This window comes from Mastomys coucha, unplaced genomic scaffold, assembly GCF_008632895.1.
Source record: "Mastomys coucha isolate ucsf_1 unplaced genomic scaffold, UCSF_Mcou_1 pScaffold15, whole genome shotgun sequence".
Lineage (NCBI taxonomy): Eukaryota > Metazoa > Chordata > Mammalia > Rodentia > Muridae > Mastomys > Mastomys coucha.
In genome coordinates, this window is record NW_022196897.1 from 16580302 (window position 1) to 16597698 (window position 17397).

At 48.7% G+C, this 17397-nt stretch overlaps 1 protein-coding gene across 1 annotated transcript in view; it reads left to right on the plus strand.

The window, feature by feature from the left end:
- The window catches only part of Ak8 (adenylate kinase 8), a 113984-nt gene that overhangs the window by 27140 nt on the left and 69447 nt on the right, over positions 1-17397 (plus strand). The window contains exons 6-9 of the mRNA XM_031369546.1: positions 9735-9816; positions 10299-10370; positions 11661-11861; positions 15746-15877. Of these exons, the coding sequence (XP_031225406.1) occupies positions 9735-9816; positions 10299-10370; positions 11661-11861; positions 15746-15877 (487 nt within the window). The remainder of the gene's footprint in view (positions 1-9734; positions 9817-10298; positions 10371-11660; positions 11862-15745; positions 15878-17397) is intronic.

Sequence of the window (17397 nt, forward strand, 5' to 3'; positions counted from 1 at the left end):
TTCCTTCCTTCCTTCCTTCCTTCCATCAATCAATATTTACAGAGCACAGGATCTTTGCCAGCAGGCGCTGTGTATGAGGCTTGGGGATTCTTCACTTCCCAGAGCCTAGGTGCTCAGTGAACAGTGCACTGGACATCGGTCCCCTCTCTTTGCATTACAAATGTATCGGCTTAAAACAACCCATGTAGTGTGCTGCGTCTCAGTGAGTTGGATCTCATCTCAGCCACCTGCATCCTTTTCTTTGGGTCTACAATCAAGAAGCTGCTGGGCACGAAGCTTGTGTCCACCTCTTGAGTCTGAACCACCTCTCAGATAGCTAGGCTGGGGTGTGCAGAAAGGAAATAACCAGAGAGTGTCCTGGGCTTAGGTGCTGCAGTGTGTGGTCCCTGACAATGACTACCTCATTCTCTGGTTGAGAAGCTTCAGCTCTGCTCAGCACCATGCACTGTCCTGGTGTCCACTTGGACTGAGTTAAGAAATGACATTGTTGGAGGAGCTAGGAGAGAACCATCTTAGGGGTGGAAGAAGATGCTGGCTCTTTCTGTGTTTTATGCTGGAGAGCAGTGCCAGCTAGGTGGGCATAGTAGGCAAACTCTAATCTCAGCACTTGTGGAGGCAGGTAGAAAGGGGAAGAGGAGAAGGTGGGTAAGAGGGAGAAGGAAGGAGAGGGAAAGATAGAGGAGAGGGAAGGAGGGTCTTGCATACTTTCAGAGTGGGCTTGTGGAATACCAAGAACCTTAAAGAACATTGTCAGGACCATATTCTAATGGGGTCAGTAGCACACTGTACCTAGGAGTGCAGTCTTTTACACAGGAGGCTCTGAATGGAGAACCAGCTTCTTGGTCCTGAACAGTTGCCCCCAGGCTGAAAATTGGGATGAGCTGAAAAGCAACTGGGCATAATTCAAGAACCCAGGCACCCAGGGTTCTCATCACTGCGGTTCTGAGGGGTAGGGTTATGGGCAGAAGTCACACACAGATAAGAATTCAGCTGCCACTTGGGAGGGAGTTCTCACAATTAGTGGAGAGCCAGCATTTGTTGGCACACACACTGCCAGTGGCCCTGAACAAGTGACCCATAAGAGGCAAGGGAGGGCAGAGGGTCTGCAGTAAGGAGATTAGTGGGCTTGGCCCACCAGCTCACCCAAAAGCAGCATGGCAACCATTGCCCAGAGGAAGGGAAGGGAGTGAGTGCATGAGGCTGCTCTGTGTGCTGTGGACAGAGAAGACATCAGGTTGGGGGTACAGCCCCGTTGGTCAAATTCTTGCCTAGCATGCAGGAGGCCTACATTTGATCTCCTAATACTGCATAAAACCAGGCATGACGGTACATACCTGTAATCCCAACACTCAGGAGATGGGGGCAGGAAGATCAGAACTTCAAGGTCATCCTGGGATAGGTGAGCTCCTGTCTCAAGAGAAAAACAGATGCTGGTTCTGGCTCTTGGTAGAGGTTGAAAGCCGGGTTGTAGCTCCCATTCTGAGAGCCATAGAAATGTTTTGGATATTGTCTTTACTCCATATAAAACCTAAAAGTCCTCTTGGCACTCATAGGTAAATTTCTTTTAGACCTTGAATTCAATCATGACAATTCTGATTTCACAATAAAGTTGGAACACTGTGTTTCTGACCCTGAGTTTTAAGTTTACTTGGTGTGTTTCTAGAATCTCCACCCTCATTTTTGGTCATAAGTCATGGGTACTTGATGGCAGAGATGTTACCCAAGCTAAGCTGCCCAATCCATTGCATGGAACTAGGGGCTGCCTGCTTATCCCTCCTTGCAGTGTTACCTGACTGACATCAGTGGCTGTCAGTCCAAGGAGATGGGCTGCTAAGCCACTGTGGAGGCTCAAGAGTCGGTAGCTGTCACTGGCATACCCATGGCTCTATGAGGCCTCTGTGCACATGTAACTAGGATGGAAAGGGCTGGAAACGAAGTGGAGGCTTGACCTCTGCTCAGGAAACAGATAAACACCAGGCAGAGTGAGGAGAGTTGCTACTGCATTAGCAGCCCTCCTTGGAGGGTCCATGAGACCTCAGGCTGAGGCCATGGTGAATGTGATCTGGTACTCTCTAAAGATGTATGGGCAGATGTCTGCAGGCTGAGGAATGGGTGTAGTGTGGCTGGAAGAGGTCACAGGAGGCCTCATGTTCCCTCTCCAGCCACTGGCTGACCTGCAGTTTTTCCTGGAGTTATGATGGGTGTCTGGTCAAAGTCATGAGAAGACAAAGGTTCAGGTTGACAGGGAAAGTAGCTGTGCCCTTGAGTTCAGGGGGTTGGGAGCTGGGGTGGTTCAGAGCAAATGCTCAGAGGAAACTGAGGCTGGGAGACGATGGTTGTCTTCTGGGTGGGAATCAGGTGGAGTTTAGAGTGCTGTACCCACAGAGGGGAACAGACATGCTGGGGACAGGCAGTGGGGAAGGTGGCTGGTGTGTGGCCAGTGCCAGCAGAGGAATGAGCCATCATATTCTTGAACAAACTTATGTGGCCACCCCACCCCACTGCCATGCCCACTCCAGTGCCTCATAGGAACTTTGCTTTCTCTGAACTACTTTAGGAAACTTACAGGATTCTACCAGGCGAGTTGGGCTGTGTGAACAAAAGCAAACTCTGGGGTTATTTTGATTGGAATTGGAGGAGGGGTTGTTTTTAGATCTTCTCTCACTTTTTAGCCCAGGTTGATTTTGAACTCATAGCAGGCCTGCCTCAGGCTCCCCAGTGCTGGGATTCTAGGTGTCCATTGGACCATCCCCATCCCAAAAGGAAATGACCATGTTTTGACATCCAAAGGGTCCTTGGAGCCAGCTGATCATCCTGTTGGCTCCTGTTTTGCACCGTGAATAGCAGGCCCACTCATTCATTCTCAGCTAGCTGGGCAGAAGAACTGAGCTGAGATGTACTGCACACCTGGAGACCCACTCCCCAAGTCCAGGGGCTGGCTCTGATGATGACCTTTCCCGTATGGAATCACAATGCTGGTATCTGAACAACCAACCATGTTGGCGTATGGGGTGGATGGGGTGCAGTATAGTCAGCCATGAGCTTGCAGCAGTGAAAATCAGCTCACCAGTTCCCTTGGTAGACTGAAGTAGGTTGGGACTAGGTCCTGGTGGGGGTCGGGAGTCGGGGAGAAGGCCAGCCTCTCCTCCCCACAGGGTCATTTCTATGTTGAATTCTGTAGACCCAAGTAGGATTCCTTCCTGCAGACAGATGGATAAAAGAATAGTCTACCCACCCGGGAGTGTAATGTGAGCCTGAAGCTAGACGATCAGGTATATATTAAGTTCACATCCACTCTGGGCCACACACACAAAGAACAGTTCACTTTTCTCAAAATTATGGTGGCCATGGTAAAACTAGAGAAGTTCCCCCATCTTTACCCCTGAGCCCTCTTTTCTCTTGCGCTGGGGAGCACCTAGCATTTCTTTTAGAGAAAAAGGAGGGTGGTGGTAGTTTCTGTTGCTTCTCACACTTGCCTTGGTAACTCAACTCAGACTCTGGACCAAGGGAATGTGATTGAAATCCAAGCCTCAGGCCTCTGTTGGCCTCTTGGGGCCCCAGGAGGAGCCAGCAGGAGCTCCCGCTGCCTTCTCTAGTGATCCTCAGTTGGAGCCAGGAGATGATCAGGGAGTGCCCATACTCTGGCTTCCTTTTGAGGAGCCAGGGAAGGAGGGAAGCACATCACAGAGCCAGCGACCCAGAGGGCAACCAAGCTTCCCACAGGCCTAGCTAATTGTGCTTTGATAAGTCAGAAGGGCAGAAAGGGCCAGTGTTGTGCACAATGCAGGCCGAGCCTTGCTCCGTCAGGCTGAGCTCTGCTGCGCCTTGACAACTTCCCTGGGTTGCCTGGCTTCTCTGCTTCCCTTTCTTGCAGCTGTGACATCTGCTCAGTGCCTGTCCCTCCTGTGATACTATGCCCCTTGCAGCTGTGCAGGCCCCCAGCCCTGTGCGGAGTGCCCTGAGCATACGGCCTTTTTGATGTGTGATAAAACAGAGCCGAGCCACGGGGGTATGGTGAGCTAAGGCATCGGAATATCAATTAACCTGCTCAGAACAAAGCTGGGGCGCCACTGTGGAGCAGACAACTCACTGAAGTGTCAGGAAGATGGATAATGTGTCTAATTAGGGGTTGCCTGACACCTCTGCACCAGGCCGGTCCTGGCCACTGGACTGGCGAACCTAGCAGAGCACAATGGTGGCAATTGTCTCCATGTCCCTCGTATGGCTGGCAGCAGTTGGTGTTTCCTGATTAACTACTACTTGCTTTACTGAACATGTTCTCAGCTCGGATTGCCATTTCCCCTGGAAAGTGCAGCCTATTTTACAAGTGTGCAGTGAGCCACTGTGAGTGTGTGTCCTCTGAGGAAGAGAGCTTTCTGAGTGCCAAGCCTAGGGATGCTCACACTGAAGCCTTCATCCAGCCACTGTCCCTCCAAGGACAGCTGACGTAGACCCACATGGACCGCACAGGGATGGGGGTGTCCACAGGTGCCTGCCCTGTGTGACAAGTGACTGCCTTGTAATAGGAGCTCCCTTCTTTAGTTTATCCTCCCCATCAGAGCAGACCTGAAGACCGCCCTAAGGCCTCTTCCTAAGGTCTCTAATCCACAAAGGAAGTTACCATAAGCCCACGAGTCAAGGAGGTGTCCCATGTTTTCCTGCTCTTTCCTGGTCATTAGGAACCCAGCTTTTGTTTGTACAACGTGTACATGCTGTTCCTGTGAATAGTTGTAAGAGCTTTGGACCATGTCCTGAAATCTGCTGTGGACTCAGGCACAGAGAGGCAATATTAAAATCAAATCTTTCTGGAAGGGCTTGCCTCTTCCACATTCCAGAAGTGATTCAAACCTGCAATCCCAAAACTTGGAAGGCTTGGTACAGTTGGAAGGATTGATACAGCAGGTATGAGACCTGCCTAGTTACATACCAAGACCCTGTCTTTAAAACAAAGGGCGGATATAGTGATGATGCACGCCTTTAGCCCCAGCACTCAGGAAGCAGAGGCAGGCAGAGGCAGGCAGATCTCTGAGTTTGAGGCCAACCTGGTCTAAAGAGCAAATTCTAGGAAAGCCAGGGCTACACATAGAAAGCTTGTCTCAAAAAACCAAAAACCAGAAACCAAACCAAAAAGAAAGGAAGGAAGAAAGGAAGGAGGGAGGGAGGGAGGGAGGGAGGGGAGGAAGGAAGGAAGGAAGGAAGGAAAAAGAAAGAAAGAGAGAGAGAAAGAAGAAAAAAGGGGGGCTCTAAGTTGAATAACCAGCTCTTGTACTAGAGATAGCTGTCGTAATTGGGCTCATGATTACTCCCAATGCCTATCATAGGAAACGTGTGTGTGTGTGTGTGTGTGTGTGTGTGTGTGTGTGTGTGTGTAAGAATTTAACTGATCTGTAAGAAGGGGGGGCGGCAGTAGCTTCGCCTCAGTCCCTGTGGCTGCCGGCTGCTGCAGGAGCTCCTTCTGCCCATAACAAGGTCAGTTGCCTATAACAAGGACTTGAGGGATCCAAAGGCTGTTAATTTTTTTCTCTCTCTTTTGCTTCATTAGTTCTGAAGCCAAGGCTCTGTGGTAGTATTTCCCTGTATAAAGAATTAATGAAAGCTTGCCTGGTTTTTCCAACATGCTTTAGGAGTAAATTTGTTTAGCTTTTTATAAAACCATCTGTGGAGGCTTTGGCACCTAAATATTTCAATAGTGAAGAAATATGGGCATGATGGTATGTTTGTGTACACATGTATGAATGTGCATGTACATGTGTGTGTAGAGGCCAGAGGTCAATATCTGATGGTACCTATTTCTTTCTACCTAGTATATTTTCTTGTTTGCTTGTTTGTTTTTGAGACAGGGTTTCTATGTGTAGCCCTGGCTGAACCTGAACTCACTATGAGGCTAGTCCAGGCTAGCCTCAAACTCAAAAGATCTGCCTGCCTCTGCCTCCTGAGTGCTGGGATTACAGGTATGTACCACCTTGCCCGACTCCACCTTATTTTTGAGAGAGTCTCTCACTGAGCCTGGAACTTGCCATTTCAGTTAGACTGACTGGCCAGTGAGCCCCTGAAACCCTCTTGTCTCTAGTTTATCAGAGCCGGGGTTTTAGGCACACCCTGACTTTTTATGTGTATCCTGGGGAATGAATTCAATCTTGGCCCCCACGTTTGTGCAACAGTTTTGATTCTAAGGAAAGATATCATTTGCTCTCCATCTTGTAAGTCAGGATGTAGGGTGTAGGCTCGCCCCATCAGTCCAGCTTGACCACAGAGACACTGACTCTCCAGGATGCCTGGGAGGGTCTCTGAGAAGCAGAGGGCTTCTTCTGCCTCCCTTGGCTGTGAGGTGAACTCAAAGCCATTTGATTGTTTGCTTACTTTCACTCTTACAAAGTTCACTACTGTTTTAATCTGAGTTCCAAATCTAAAGATGCAGTGTGTGTGTGTGTGTGTGTGTGTGTGTGTGTGTGTGTGTGTGTGTGCGCGCGCGCGTGTGTAGTGTGGTCTAACTCTAGACTCTCTGGACTTGAAAGGTCTAGCAACTGTTAAATGCAAGGGCTGCTGATGGACAGAAGAAAACAAATAGAAAGATGAGTCATTGGCTTCTGCATAGAACATCAGCTGCTCATGAATTAGTCTACGCAATCAGTGTTATTCTGAAGTCCTCAGAGCTCCTGTCTTGCAGGAGGCTCAACAAAAAATGTTTTGATGCTCACTTGAAAGAGTACATTTTTGAAAAAGGAGAGGAGGAAAGGTGCTCTATTAAATATAAAGCAATAAATTATAAAATTGTGATAACTTTAAAGGTTAAACAAAAATAGCTTCATAATCTACAGGCAGGAAGAGGTGACAGCCAAGTTCCTGCCAGCCATTACAGTTTGAAAAGAAAGGCCTCAGATGGGGAGGGCTGTTCTGAGCCAAGGCTGGGAGGGCTGGGAGCCTCGAGGGAGCAAAGTAGATCTTAGCTTCATGTGTTCACAAAAGAAAGCATCGTTCTATTAAATTTTCAGTTCGAAACCATGAGAGAGCACGGTTTAAATACAAGAGAATATTTACCTCCTTTTGTGGTAGGAAAGGCCTTTTTATGCACCCACAAACACCACAGTCCAAAACAGGGGTGCAGGCACTGACTTAACAAAAATCAGTGTGTAACATGAAACACAGCACACACTTGGCAGTCACAGGCAAACCTTGGCAAATGTGGCAACAGTCTGCCTCAAATGGCTGTGGTAGTGTTTGACAATATGGGTTTGCTTCTTAATGTGTAGATTAAAGCAGTCTGGGGTATATTATATTTTGTTGGACAGGTTTTCTCCCAGGGTAGTGTCTAGCATTGGTAACTATGCAGAGAAGGAGACAGGTGCTCTACCACCAGACACAAACTGTGATGTGATGAAGCTGGAGAGGTGGCCCAGCAGATGGGTGTTGCGGCTCCTCTGAAGTGCTGAGTGCAGGTCCCAGCACCTCCATCAGGTAGTTCACCACTCTGTGACTCCAGTCCCAGGGAATCTGAGGTCTCTTTCTGGCCCCTGAGGGCATTCACACACACACACACACACACACACACTTTTATTCCACTCCCCGGCCCCCTAACAAGATAGGGTTTCTCTTGATAACCTTGGCTGTCCTAGAACTCACTTTGGAGGCCAAGCTGGCCTCAAATTCACAGAGATGTACCTGCTTCTGCCTCTGGAGGGCTAAAATTAAAGGCACGGATCACCATGCCCAGCCCAGGAAAACTCACTTTTAATCTGGATTGAGGTGGAATGATGCACCTTTAGTCCAAACTCCAAAGTTTTTGAGGTGGAAAATTCAACCTTCAATCTGGTCATGCCTTGTGCTGGCAGCCATAATAAAGGCTGTGGAAGAAGGAAGCTTGCTCTCTGCTTACTTCCCCTTGCTCTCACTAGCAAGTCCATTCCTTCACTGGCATTGGAGACTACTTTTTGGTATTCCAGTGTATACTGAAGATCGTCTGAGACATCTAGCCTCTCGGACAAAATAGCTATTAGATTCTTGGACTTTTTGTTCATAGTCAGCCATTGTTGGGCAAGCTGAACCACAAGGCTGTGCCACTCTAACAAATCCCACATGTATACATATCCCATATGTATAGTATATGTATGTGTAGTATATGTATATGATGTGTATTCAAATGTGTATGCATGTGTGCACATTTCCTGTAAAGACAAGGGGTGCCTTAGATGCTCTTCCTCAGGCACACCATCCACCTTGTTTTATGAGACAGTTGTCTCTCGCTGTCTGGCCTGTCTGTCCAGCCAGCCCCAGCAATACACTTGTCTTCACCTTCCAGAGCTGGAATTGGATTGTAAGTGTGCACTGCCATGCTTGGCTTTGATCCTAGTGACCCCTTGTCTTAGCAATCCTGTATCCCAGAAAAAATTCAACATGTGAAAGGGCTGTGCACTCAAAGATGTCCACTGCAGTGACGTTTATGATGGTGTAATCAGGGCTCTCTAGAGTAACAAAACTTATAGAATGAATATATATGTGTATGCATGTAATATGTATGTGTACATGTATATGTGTACATATATATGGGATGTCTATATGTGGGATTTATTAGAATGACTTACAGACTCTGGTTCAGCTAGTCTAAACAATGGCCAACTGTGAACGAAAAGTCAAAGAATCCAGTACTTGTTTCATCCACAAGGTTGGATGTCTCAGAGGGTCTTCAGTAGACATCAGAATCCTGAAGAAGGCTCTAATGCCACTGAAGGGATGGACTTGCTAGCAAGATTGAGAATTAAACAGGCAAAGAGAGAGAGAGAACTTCCTTCTTTCATGTCCTTGTATAGGCTTCCAGCCAAAAGGTGGCCCAGGTCAAAGGCATGTCTTCCCACCTTGCCTCCAAGATGTGGATTAGGAGCGGCTCTTTCTCTTTCAAATTCAGCAAACTCCCTCACTCGTGTGCCCTCCATTTTTCTTTAAATTTTAGTTAATTCCAGATGTAGGCAAGTTGGCATCCGAGAATAGCCATCGCAGATGGTGAAAAATGTTTACTGATTCGTGGAGCTGTGGGCAAAGCGGCAGCATGGCTCAATCACTTAGGGATGTGGTATAAACCTTCAAAAGCAGAGGCAGTGAAGGCCCATGCCGGCATGGACACATGCTGATGGTAGCTGTGGCAGCTGCGGGAAGCCAGGACGTCAGGTGCCTGCTATGTGTTTGTTCATGAGCACTGGCTCTGAGGGTTCATGAGCAGCTGCAAAGGTGTTGCTGCTGTCAGGAACACTTCTTTGGCTTCAAAGATTCCAGCACTCTTTAGACCTTCTAAAACATAATGTAAAATAGGGAGGGGCTACTCAGCGGGTAAAGGTGCTCAATGAACTCGATGGCCTGAATTCAATCCCCAGGACCCACATGGGGTAGAATCCAAGAACTAACTTTTGAAAATTGTCTCTGACCTGTACATGTGTGCTGTGGCACTCATACACACACACAGCACGCACTCACACATGCACTCACACAGCACACACTCACACATGCACTCACACAGCACACACTCACACATGCACTCACACATGCACTCACACAGTACACACACAGCACACACTCACACAGTACACACTCACACATGCACTCACACAGCACACACACAGCACATACTCACACATGCATATACTCACACAGCACTCACTCACACATGCACACACTCACATATGTGTGCACAAAACAAATAAAGGTAAAAACCTATAGTGAAGAGCCTCTCCATACCGTTTATCTAGGGCTGGATTCTAGATGGCATCCCCGAGAGGCGGGAGCAGGCTCTGATGATCCAGACCCTGGGGCTGGCGCCCAAGCACGTCAGTGAGTAGACCCCTAGCCCCAGCTGCCCTGAGCATGCACTGTTCTTTAGCATGGCTACCTCCCATCCCTAGCACAGGGCCAAATCACTGCCCACAGGATGGTTTCAAGGGCCTGGGACCCAGCAAGAAAAGACATTAGGTGAAGTCCAGCCTCAGTCACAAGCTAAATGCATTGAGGACTTGTCAGTAAGCAAAGTGAGGTTCCTCATATAAGGAACCCCTCTGCTGTGGGCCTCTTCAGGAAACCAAGGGAAGGAAGGGTGGCAGGGTCTGAATCACAAAGACCTCTACACTATGATTTTCCACAGTGAAAATTGATGGTCAGGGACATGTCTCACCATGGTGGTCTCAGAATGGTTTAGTGCCCCCTGGGAGAATGGTGACATGGGGGACGGGGAGTTGAATGTGATCACATGGCAGAGGTCTCAGACATGTGACACTTGAGCCCAGCACACCTGGTTTACTCCTTTCTTCTCTGCCCAGTTGTGCTGAATGCTCCAGATACCGTCCTGATTGAGAGAAATGTGGGCAAGCGGATCGACCCTGTCACTGGAGGTACGGTGCTCCCATGTCCCCACCCAAGGGATTCAAAGACAGGGTCTACTGTAGGCACCCAGGGAGCCACAGCTGAGAGGGCCTGGCTCAGACCCAGAAGGCACCGGGAACAGAAATCCCAGCAGGCGGGGAAGAGGTCATCTTGGGTAAAGGCAGCCTCGTCCTTGGGACAAGCAGACTCTGGGTACTGGCTGTGTCCAGGAAGCTGTGCTCTGCAGAGCTTGCCTTGGGGCTCAGGTTCATGCACAGCGGACATTTTTTTTGGGGGGGGGGGGGCGCTGGTGTCCTTCCTGGGAAGCCGTGTGCCCCACGTTACTTGCTCTGAGTGTGGAGGAGTAAGGCGTATGAGTTTCCTAAAGAACTGGTCTGTGCTGCGAATGGGATCTTTTTTTTTTAAAGATATTTTTAAAGATTTATTTATTTATTTATTTTATTTATATGAGTACACTGTAGTTTTCTTCAGACACACCAGAAGGGGGCATCAGATCACATTGCAGATGGTTGTGAGCCACCATGTGGTTGCTGGGATTTGAACTCAGGACCTCTGGAAGAGCAGTCAATGCTCTTAACCACTAAGCCATCCTCCAGCCCACGAATGGGATCTTAAGTCGCCACATCAACAGGGCTGGGGGACAAGGGGAAGGTTCCACTCCTAGGCTTGGTTTTCTCTGGACTTGGGGTGGAAGCTCAAATTACTGTGAGGATGAATTGCATCTGCAGGGCCCATCCGAGCACTCAGCGATCCACGGCTGCCCTTAGCTCCAGGCTGAGGTACCGATGTGGTTTTTCTTGAGGTGATGTGGAGTCTATGAGTCATGGAGTCTAGATTGGCCTTGTGCTTGCTATGTAGGTGAGGATGACTTTGAACTCCTAATCCTCCTGCCTCCATTATAGAAGGCCTAAGAAGAGGGAGCCACTTGAGGGTCCCTAACTTCAGAATGTTCTGGAGGGGGAATAGTATACCAGCCTTAGGTTTGAGAGAGTTGCCATAACTCCACAAAACCTGTAAATGTCACACCTGGTTTATGCGGTGCTGGGAATTGAACCCAGGGCTTTGTGGATTTGAGTCAAACACTTTACTAACTAAGTTACATCTGTCCCCAACCCCATCATTATTTATTGTTGTTGCTATGAATAGCAACTGATGTTATCCATGCATCGTTGTTGTTAGTGAGACACTTGCTGGCTGGACATGGTCAGCCACATCCCTGGGCAGCACCAGGCAGGCAGTGCAGCAGAGCCTGCAGCAGCCATGGGTGGTTCTCTAACCCCGTGCCTCTCCCTGTGCAGAGATCTATCACACCACCTTCGACTGGCCCCCTGAGCCTGAAATACAGAACAGGCTGATACAGCCGGAGGGCATCTCGGAGATAGAAACAGCGAAGAAGCTGCTGGAGTACCACAGGCACATCATCAGGATTCTTCCTTCTTACCCCAAAATCCTGAAAACCATCAGCTCAGATCAGCCATGTGTAGATGTCTTCTACCAGGGTAAATACAACAGGCTTTCCCACCTCAGCCCCACACAAGGGCCAGGGGCCACTCTGAATACTTGACTACCCTCCCTGTCCCCGTACCCTTCAGGCCAGCAACAGCAGTAGTTGGAATTTGTGGGCACCCTGGGAGGCAGGTCACTGATGGGCCACTCAGGGACACTTGGGGACCCCCCTCCCACCCGGGGCTGATATCTGACACCTGGGTGGTGTCAGATATCTATCTCCAGCCCACAGAGGGTTGACAGTGTGCGGGGGTAAAGAATGGGAGGGGCATAATGGTAGCAAAGTTTTGAGGCCTGATCTTGAAGGAGAAGAAAGAGAAATAATTAAGATAGAAATATATTTATCAACACAAGACAGGCAAGGTGACTCCATGAGCCAGAATAAGCTGCCCACCACCACACCGCATAGTTGTCCCCACACGTGACAGCTGCTCAAGGGCAGCCTTGCAAAAGTGGGCTATTTATAAATATTAAAAAATATTTAAGTTTTGATGTCTCAAAATCCACTTATCTCCTTCTGTCTGATACCAGGGGGGAAAGGCATTTAAAGTGTTTTGACAAAACAAAATGACAGCAGACATTTGAGACCCTTGATGGCCCCTTTCTCGTAGTCTCTTTCAAATCTCTTCAAGGAAAAAAAATTGAGGGGGGATGGTATAGCTCTCAGTTGGTGGGTTGCCTGAAGTGTTGGCTTCCACATAAAACCTGGCATAGTGGCATACGCCTGCAATCCCAGGTCTTGGCAGTTACAGACAAAAAAAGCAGATGTTCAAGGTCATTTCTGTTATATAGAGATTTTTGAGGCTACCCTGGGCTGCATGAGACCGTGTGTTTAAAAAGGAAAAAAAATATATCCGTGCATGTGTCCGTGCATCCCTGGAAAGCCAGTACTTAAAGATGCTGAGGCAGGAAGGTCACCAAGCTGAGGCCAGCCTGGGAGCACTGGGCAAGCCTGCTGCAAACATTTGCATTTGAAAAGTCCACAGAGCTCCAGGTGTGGCGTAGTAGGTAGAGTGCTTGCCTAGTGTGCCCAAGGCAGTCCTTGCACTTGGGAGGCAGTGACAGGAAGATCAGAATGAAACTCATCTTCAGCCCAGCATCAAATTTGCGGCCAATTAGGGGTCGGGGAGACACTGTTGTAAAAGACAAGTCAGGTAGTGTTTGCTTGGGAGCAGGGGAACCTGAGGCTGATCTCCAGCACCCATTCGACATATCCATTGAATATGGATAGAGGCCAGCATGGGCTGTCCATGCATGTAACCCCAAGGCTGGGAGGTACAGATGGACAAAGGTACAGATGGACAGATCCCAGCCTCACCTTCTGCGTTCCAGGCCAGTGAGACTTTGTTTCAAAAACCAAGCAGATGGCTTCTGAGAATATCCTCTGACTCCCACACAAATGTGCACGTATGTTCATTTGCACCTGTGTGCAAGCAAACACACACACACCCCACACCCCAAAATGAAAAGCATCATTTTGATTGGGTGTGGGTTTTGGACACTCAGACGACCATGCCAGCCCTCTGCAGCCCTCTCTGGCTGGGGCCTCTCTGCACAGTCTGAGGAAGACCAGGCCTGCTGCCAGCTGCATTCATCAGTGTGTAGGCATCTAAAAAGTGAGGCTGCTTGCCGTGTCAGGCTGAGGCTGCCTTGCAATTTTCCAGAGCTCTGCATCTTGGAAAGACCTTTAGCAGCAAACACGTGCTCTTAAGCTAAATATCTACCACGCTTATCTAATGCCACGGTTCCGAATTTACACGTTAATTACTTCTAAATTACTTAATTAAATTTAAAAGTTCATATGATCATTCATAAAGAATTCATGCCTGGAATTGTAAATAAAAACGTGAGCATCTAAATATTAATTATTATTAATTAATAATGTGGAGAGATAAATTGAAAATCAGGCTGCAAGATTCCCTCTGTGTTGTTTGTTTAATCTTTTCTCAGTGCATCCAGCAGCCGTCTATTTCCAAAAAGAATAGCTGGATGTGGAGACTGTCTGGGGGATCGTTACTTCTAATTAACTTAGTTATTTACTGTAAATTAAGCATCATTTGTAAGCTGGCCGCTGCTTCACGGTAGTGGCTGTGCTTTTGAGAGGTGCTGGCTTCTGGAAGGCGCGAGAGCGGAGAGCCATAGAGAGTACCCCCGCTTTGAGCTGCCCTGAAGGAGACATGGCACCCCAGCCTCAGCCTTGAGAGTCTGTGAGGACAATGACAGGCCCCTCCCAGTATGGCATGGAATATTTAATCAGCAGTTCACACGTGTGACTGTGGTATGGTGTGCCCATGACAGAGGCGACCGCAGTGTTGGGGTGCTCAACTTTAACTCCCTGTGCTGCTAATTCTGAGAAAAAGGAACTGCAAACCTTTCTGACCAGGGAGATGGTCCTGTAATGGCTCCAGGATCCGGCCCAGGAAAGACAGCTCAGCCAGTAGAGTGTTTACGTAAGCATGAGGCCTGAGCTTGGATTCCCAGCACCCAGGTTTAAAACACCCCCACACAGATACACAAACAGATACATGTAGACCCTTGTACATACCATACATGCGGTTCCCCACCCCCAAAGATTCCAAAGTCTGCACATGAACAAATACTCCTGATGCTCAGTATTTGAGGGCTACTTTTTGCCTCACCGTACTGGTCACCCTCCAGGGGCTTCTGAGAATGTCCTCTGTCTCCCACACAAATGTGCACGTATGTTCATGTGCACCTGCGTGCAAGCAAACACACACACATATACACACACCCCACACCCCAAAATGAAAAGCATCATTTTGATTGGGTGTGGGTTTTGGACACTCAGACGACCATGCCAGCCCTCTGCCGCCCTCTCTGCAGATAAATACATTTATTGAATATGGATAGAGGCCAGCGTGGGCTTCAAATGCCCCTCACACCAAGTTTGGAAGAATCCCACAGTAGACACACCTACCCATGCCTTGCAGAAGAAGTGTTGACCCAGCCCCTCCTCAGGACATGATCTCCATGACAAAGAAAGATTGACAGATGCCAATCACAGCTGGCCTTGCATAGACAGCCTGGGGGCCTCAGCAGGAGGTGAGGCATTAGGGAGGAGACCTTGTCCTGAAGGCTCCAGTGGGTGGGTGCAAGAGAGGATGAGCTCAGAGTGCAGTGCATCCTCCCTGAACTTTCCTGCATCCTGAGCCTTCCCACAGAGAAGACTCAGTGTTGATGTTCACCCCTGTCTTCCCACCTCTCTCTTCATCAAATGCCAGAGGTACAGCTCGATCAGGAGAGCCTGGCTGAGGCTGCCTGCTCCTGTGACCTATTTCATTACTGCCTTTTTGGAGACTTGCAACAAAGTTAGTGTCCCTGGAGTGTGGCTGCACAAATTATTCTCCACCAATTCCCGAGTCCTTTAGAAGTCCCTGCACACCAGGCTCCCTCTCAGCCCAATGCACATATCAAAGCCTACGTGTGACACACAGCCCACACCTCCCCTAGGAGACTAGCCTGGTCCTGTGACTTCAGGTTAGAGGCTTGGGCAGGATGAAGGCTGGAAACCACCTAACTGAACAGTAAATAAGAAATGCTTTCATGCCCAGGGTCAGCCTCCCCCCTCCAACACACTCAGCCCCAATTCAAATTGGGGGCAAACAGATGCCTGCCACACGCTGTGGAGCGATACCAGGGCAATGCTTAGAGATTGCATGACCCCCTGTGCACCTCGGTGCCTGGGCCCGGCTGTGCAGAACCCCCCTCCGCCCCGCCCCATGAGTCCTCTATTGTCTGAATGTCAGGTGCACAGAGGGGTCCTGCTGCGCTGCAAGAGGGCAGAGCCCAAACAGAGGTGTGGACCAGCTTCTTTTCCCATAGGACCTGGGTTTGATATTCTCAACTCTTGTTCTAGCTCTGACCTACGTCCAATCTGGCCACCGATGCAATGCCCCGTTCACCCCCAAAGTGCTGCTGTGTGGGCCGATGGGCAGCGGGAAGAAACTGCAGGCCGCCCTTCTGGCCCAGAAATATGGCCTTGTGGACAGTAAGTATCTCACCAAAAGTGCTGCTCGCTGTCTTCTACCCGCCCAGGCTTTGTGTGTTCCTGGCTGATGGGGAAGAAGCAGTAACAGTGATTTTTCCCTGTTCTTGGTCCTTAACTTTGCCTTAGCTCACCCATATAAGGATAAGATTTCCTTTAAAGGACATCGCCATAAAGATATTAACCAATAAACCATGACCATGGCACACAGGGCAGACCGTTTTCTCGCTGTCCATTTTCACGTCTGTTGGAGCACTTTTCTTCACTGTCTTTTCGGGGGCCACTCCCCCCCCCAATCCAGGTCAATGTGACAACAGACAACACTTTCTGCACCAGAGGAAGATGTCTTGCTCTGCACAGTTTCAATAAATATTTTACCAGGCAGAGAGAGAAATATTGAAATCAGCTCTCCAGGTCTTTGCTGAAGTGGTCCCGGGCGGCCTTGGCTGCTGGCCCTGCGTTAGTAGGATCAAGGGCTGGGAAGGAAAGGGAAGCGGCTGCGGGCCCACAGAATGGTGCTGGGGGGCATTAAAGGTGCTGCCCCTGTGTGCCACAGCCCAACTAACTTCTCAGAAAATTACTTTACCCCCAAATACGAAAATGTACACAGACACTCCCGAAATAGTACACACATGCAAATATATCTAGAGATAGATTATAAATGTGGTCACATTTTGAATAAAATAAAGATCCTTTCTTTTCACGCTCTTGTCTATTAAAGATGTGGAGGGATGAGGTGGAGAGGCGACTGTGCCATTACCCACACGTCTCCAGGCTTCACTGCTTGGTGAGATATGGGTTTCCACCTCCCATTTCCCCTCAGCCTGGAGAACTTCCTTTAACATCTCTTCTCCTTAAGATCTGCCAGCGACAACTTCTCTCTCCTTTCATATGTCTGAAAATATCATTTTCCTGCCTTCATTTCTGAAGAATGCTTGTTACATATAGAAATCTGTGTTGACAGACTCGGTTGTGGATTTTCCCCCCTCTGTACTTTGAAGGTGTCATTCCACTGTCTCCTGGCCTTCGAGTTCTGATGAGAACTCAGATTATTTTTGTGTCCTGTCACCCTGCCTATAGAAGCATCTTTTCTCCCCCTCTGGCGGCTTTTAGTATTTTCTCTTTCTTGTTGGCTTTTAACAGTCTGCGTATAGTTGCATTAGAGGAAGGCTTACTTCGTGTTTATTCTTCCTGGGACACAGGGATTCTTAGATACCACCGTATGTCACCAAAATCTGAAATTCTGCCACCACTGCTTCCTGGGTGTTTTGTGTCCCTCTCCTCATCTCCTGATTGCTGGGACTTTGATGGCGAGTATGTTCATCTGTCCAGCACTGCCCTGGACTGCCCACCGTCCTGCTCCGTGCTCATGTTTAGATTCATCTGTTCCAGTTTTCTTGCCTTTATCCACTGGGTACAGCTACATTTCTCATTTACTAGATTGTATTGTCCGATTCCAAAGATTCTCATGTCATTCCATTTTCCTGGTTTCCATCAGTCTGCTGGAGGTCCCCAGAGGTTTA